This window comes from Hyposmocoma kahamanoa, unplaced genomic scaffold (genome assembly GCF_003589595.1).
Source record: "Hyposmocoma kahamanoa isolate Upper Pololo Valley unplaced genomic scaffold, ASM358959v1 62, whole genome shotgun sequence".
Lineage (NCBI taxonomy): Eukaryota > Metazoa > Arthropoda > Insecta > Lepidoptera > Cosmopterigidae > Hyposmocoma > Hyposmocoma kahamanoa.
Window position 1 is genome coordinate 5,188,307 of NW_020653850.1, and position 6,167 is coordinate 5,194,473.

At 38.4% G+C, this 6,167-nt stretch overlaps 1 protein-coding gene across 1 annotated transcript; it reads left to right on the top strand.

Annotated features, from left to right (window-relative positions):
* The first annotated feature begins 573 nt into the window (after positions 1 to 573).
* Positions 574 to 1,715, top strand: LOC113229686. Its single transcript, XM_026463368.1, has one exon. It carries the CDS (start codon positions 598 to 600, stop codon positions 1,606 to 1,608), a length of 1,011 nt encoding a protein of 336 aa, XP_026319153.1. The 5' UTR covers positions 574 to 597; the 3' UTR covers positions 1,609 to 1,715.
* Positions 1,716 to 6,167: the final 4,452 nt, after the last annotated feature.

Here is a 6,167-nt window from a genome sequence, read left to right on the forward strand (position 1 = left end):
TATACTGTTTACATATGATGCAACACAGACAGCCTCTATTGCCTGGTGTTTAGCATACACTCCGCTTGCCGATCTGATGCAGCAAGCGAATATCATGAAGCCTGAAAATCAGCAATGATGAGTCTTCATCTTTTTGACCACACTACTGTTCTTTTGTGTTAATCGTTCGCTTATATTTGTTTATGTGTTTTGTAGATAAATAAATGTCTTTTTATTTTATTTTATTTTATTTTATTTATTTACTTTCGCTAAAAATGTAGATTTTTTTTTAGTTATGAGTAATAGGGCAACGTAGTTATAGTAATAATTAGTATTCACAAGCTATGTAAAGTAAGTTTCAACACCAGTTTTTACTTTGCAGGTTTCGAAATGGCCTTAAAATGGTCGCCGAATAAAAGACGGAACAATAAAGACACGAATGATAACAAAAAGAATAATAATAAAAAGGAAAACAGGCAAAATTCTACGGAAAATAAGAAAAACAGACCTGATAAGACAGCGCAAGGCTCAAATTTATTTTTTACGTCACAGCCTTTTGTACCAGGTACGACAATGGTGTACATAAATCCACCAGCGGCTCCTGTGTCTGTAATATCCATGGAATATACCGAAACTTTGCCTATATATACAAACATGGCATACTATCCTATATTCAACACGTTCTCCTACAGTTATCCATTCCATGATTGGAATACTATTATCACAACTATACCTACAGCGACAACAATCTACACCACGCCAATTACAACTGCTCCTATCTTCTACGAGTTTCCACAAATGTATTCACCACAAGTTTACCCTTACAGCCGCGCAGTTACTCAGCATGCATATACCGAACCTGTGTTCTCGCCTGAACAATCGATTCCTGAGTTCAATCCATTTGTGCCTCCACCATATATTGATTATGAACAACCGCTTGTTGAGGAAATATACAATACTAGCCAGGAAGAGGCGTCTGTACATGACGTGACTAATAATGCAAGTACTAGTTCCAGTATAGCTAATACAAGTTTCAGTACAGCAAATACTAGCTTCAATACGCCGGATACTAGCTTCAGTACACCGAATACTAGCTCCAATACACCGAATACTAGTTTCAATGCAAGTACTACTAGTTTTAACACAGCCAATGTTGTCGCTAATGTGACCGCGAGGCCAAGTTTCCGAGGACCGATAACTAGAGGAGAACCTGTAGAACCCTGGGAATATTATTTACAACTGCCAAAAAAACTATTCCCACCACCAAGGTATTTGAAAATCGATCCTAATCCTTTGATAGACGCCTTTTGCATATTGTCTGATATACAAAACCAATTGTCATGGATAAGTGATTTAGAATTCGGTGTACCTAGAGTGGCAACGAAGAGACAAATAGCTCAATATGATATCAAAATTAAAAATGTGATATGCAAAAATTCAACAGGCGTAACATACCCGGCTTTTGATTCTTGTAATCGGGAATTCAAGCACATAGTATCGTCATACTATGACTTAGTTATTAATACTTGGTACAAGGGCTATGTAAAATTAAAACGGAACAAAAGTAGGTCATGTTTTGAAGCTTGGATAAGCAGGCCAATGGAAACTTTTGGTATGTGTTGGCCGTAAAAACAAAGCAAGGCAGACCCTCGGCAATTGTATAATTATGTGAAACGACGAATAAATGATATGAATGAACATTAATAAAATATATAATAATAATATAAAATAGTGTCCGAAAGTAATGTTTTAAGCTCATGGAAATAAGTTCACTAAGGTATTTCTGGACGCAATTATAAACGAAGTGTCGTGATTAGCTAAATATTTGATTTGCTTCTACAATATATTTTTCGAAAGATTTACAAAACTACTCTGTCATGAGCGCAGTTTGTTAGGTTAATGGCCGTATGAACGAATGAACCGTAGTTCATAAATTTTAAGGAATGATATTAATAAATTAGTTTTAAATATCTTGCGCATGTTAGCATGATTCTACATTTTAGAAATATGAACATTTTATATGTAAATAGTAAGTAATTTAATTTAATTATTGTTTTCTAAATGAGTTATGTGCTATTTGATTGAATTTTTTTGAAATAATTTTAAAAAATTAAATTATGACTAATGTAAGATCGTATTTTATACAATATTGTTTCTCATTTATACGAGTTTGTTGTAACCTTTTTTGGTGCCAATTTGCTATGTATCCTCCTAAGACTAAATGCTAAACGCCCATTGCACAGTTAACAGCACATCAAGTGTATACTTTTGTTAGAATATCGCCTCCAATGCAACGGAACACGATCCGTCAATGTGTAGCTCGATATACTGCCGTCTGTACATAAAAATTAACTATATACAATGAGATTATCAGCGCAAAAGTGGTGTAACCCACATTATTTTTTTCTACAATAATAAATTAAATTATTCAGTATTTGTTATAAGTATACGAAATTAGAATACCATGTACTTTATCATGCAATGCTGTACAAAAATAAATTGGATATAGGTTACACTATTTTTCCGCTGAAAGCTTCGTTTATTTATATGCTTGGGGCCCAAGCTAGTATGCCCTTTTTTGATACCCTATGGACAGATTATACAGAAGTATTTCGTTTTGTTGACTATGTGTGTGCCAAACACATAGACAACCACAAATTACGCCCAAACCCACAAGAGAAATGAACGTAGGCCATACAAATATTTCTCCAGGACCGGCAATCGAACCCGGGACCTGTGCGTAGCGGTCCAGGATGGTAACCGTTCAGCCACAGTGGTAGTTTATGTGTACATAGGAATAAAATTGTCTGGGTTTGAATCACTTTACGTATTATGTACATTTTGATGTACAAGGGGCCTGAAGAAGGTATGCTCATAGTAATAACAAGTATGGTAAGTTCATACAAACGTTGCGGCGTGCCTTACATGTGTGCCGTGTACGGACGCACACATTCGCATAATCTCATGATGCATTCGCGTTGCACAGCTCTGGTCGTCCGAAGCGCCTCTAATTATTATGCGAATGTGTGCGTCTGTAGCTACACAGCGCGCGGTGAAGAGTTACCATACTCGTTTTATTATACTATAGTAAGCTGGTCAACTAACGGACAAAATTATGCATAATCCAGTATACTATCTTTTCACCACTATGATAGTCTCTAAACAAACGCTGTAAGATGAACAACGTGTACATTTTATACAACTATTTCAAATTCCGGTTTATATTCCCTTCTCAAAACTTTATCAGTCGTACATTCAATACTAAAGTTGCACTATTGTCATTCCTTCCACAAACCTCTGACCTAAATTTAAGGTCCTTAATGGCTCGGAATTTGCGGTCGGCTCCCGGCAGGCAGGCTGGATACAGGGACCTAATTTGGTGACCGCAACGCATCTGATGAATTGTTTAATGCCTAATGTGCGAATTTGCGGTCGCTAGATAGATAGACATGTGCCTCTGTGGGTAATTAATTTTGACATAGGGTCTGCTAATCCTGTGGGCTAATTCTGTGACTTATGATTATACGAGCGACCCCGCTGTACTTGAATTCAACAGAAGGACAATTAATACGGCACTAATTATTTGAAATTCCCTTCATTTAATTAAGTTTTATTGCAAAACCAAAGCGCACAGATTTAGCAGGCTCGGCCATTTAGAAAGGATGGGAGAGGATCGGAACGTGAAGAGAGCCTATCTGAGTCGACCTACTGGACGAAGACCGGTTCGCCTCAAGTACCGCTGGAAGGACGCCGTGGAGGCGGACCTGCGCGAACTACAAGACATCAATTGGCGAGACATTGCACAAGACTGTAGATCGGCGTCATCTCATTTCGGAGGCCGGGACACATTTTGGTTCGCTGAGTCAGCGGAGTAGTGGAATGTCATGACGTTTGCCGACCACGATACTCAATTATTTTTGTGAAATTACTACACTAGTTTGTTATAATTATTAAACAAAGATTGAATACTTAAGAAATCCATTTCGATTCGGGTGGATTCGAACCAAAGTCTCCTAGCAAACCGTGTCAGACGCTGTGCACACGGAACGAATCAACGGACCTCACGAATTTTTCCATGTGCTTGTTGATTTTGAGACATATATTTATTTAAACTTTACTGTACAATACACTGAAGTAGAAATGGCGGACTTAGTGCCAAAAGATTCCGTTCTACAAATCTCGAGCGTTTTCAGAACTAATTATATTTGAATATGCGTATTATTTATTAAAATTTGAGTACAACATTTAGCAATAAATTATTATTTCCCATCAAGTATTTGCTACAAACTACTGTCTCAAAAAACTATGTTGTAGTTGTGTTTCCATAGGTTTTCATGTATTTAAATATTTTAGACATAAAAAATAAACACATACATACATTTTGAAATCTGGTTACAACTATTTTGTAAAATAAAATATTGACATAAACGCATGTACGCACATACCCACAGACACACACATACATTTTATTATTATAAATAAATAAATAAATAATAAATAACGCACACACTCAACATAGCCCCGCACTAGGGAAACCCTGTGTCGCGGGTGCCATGGACACACACATAGACAACCACAAATTACACCCAAACTCACGAGAGAAATAATTGTAGGCCATACTACTATTTCTCCCGGCCCGGGAATCGAACCTGGGACCTCTGCGTGGCAGTCCGGCATGGTAACCGTTTGGCCACAGAGGCAGTTTTAGTAGTATATATATACACGTCTTGTTTTTGTCATAAATAAATAAATATATATATATGTATATACACACATCAAAAAAAGTTTGCGATCAATAGCATAAGCTCCTATAATTCTTTAAATTTAACTTTATCAAGAAAAAATCTATGTTGTATGCTTTCTTTAAATAGGAATACCCTGTTTGAAATTAAAATATAAAACTATTTTTTATTATTTATTTTAAAAAATTGAGCCATTAATCATAATGTAATAGTGATAGAAATTTCATAGAAAGAAAAAGACTGTTTAATTAAACTTAAACAACAATTTATTATTAAAAGGTGTGAATTCAATATAAAATAACTCCTCCCCTGGCTCGAATACATGCGAAGATCCTCCTGGGCATGCTGAGGATCAAGTTATCCAGCATTTCCTGGGGTAACCTATCCCATTCTTCAATAGCGGCTTCCCTGAGCTCTGGAACTGTCTGGGGACGTGGCTCACAGTTCCATACTGCTCGTTTAAGAGCATCCCACGCGTGCTCTATTGGGTTTAAGTCGGGCGAGCCGGCAGGCCAGTCTAATCGTGTGATATCGTATTCTTGAAGAGCAGCATTGACTCGTTGAGCTCGATGTGCGGGCGCATTATCATCGACCAGTACAAATTGGTGCCCATGGTTTACTCGGAATGGTCTGACGATATCATCAATAGCAACTGCTTTGTACATGTCTGCTGTCATGAAGCCCCGATACGGGATCAAAGGCGAACGCCTTAGCTCCAATCATAATGCCACCCCAAAAGGCACCGATTTTCCGCCTTGCTGAACTGTTCCAGTGGCAGTTCTTTGTCTTTCACGGTCGCCTGGTCTTCTCCAGACACGAACACGTCGGTTATCTGGATGAGTGCTGATTCGGGATTCGTCAACGAAGAGACAGTTTTGCCAAATGTTTTCGTCCTCACCTTCTTCATTTTGCCGAAGTCTAGCCCACTGCAATCTTCGTTGTTGACGTTGCCGGGAATTGAGCGGAGCTCGTCAAGACCTCCGTGCTCGTAATCCAGCCTGGTGCAAGCAATTGCGAACGGTCTGCGTGCTAACTTCAAGCCCAGAGGCGGCCCTGACTTCTGCTTTTATTTTAAGTGGCGTTGATTGTTGGATCACGGGCTGCCAGCAATCTAATATAGCGCTTTTGGGCAGCTGTCAAAACAGTTGGGCGACCGCTGCGGGGTCGGTCAGCTAAATTCCCCATTCCGTGATACCTCTGCAACGTAGCCACGACACAGGATTGGGATATAGCAAGTCTGCGTGCTATTACTCTCGTGGTGTATCCTTCTTCCCTCAAAGTTACTATTCTAGCTCGTAAAACCTCTGATAATCCTCTGGGCATTTTTCCAATCACAACTTTCCGCGAAAAATATCTTGAATCGCTTATAATTGACTAAATCAGATTTCTGAATGAGCGTAAGCTAGGACTGAAAGCCTTTTTATATGAAAAAACAATTGAACGGGG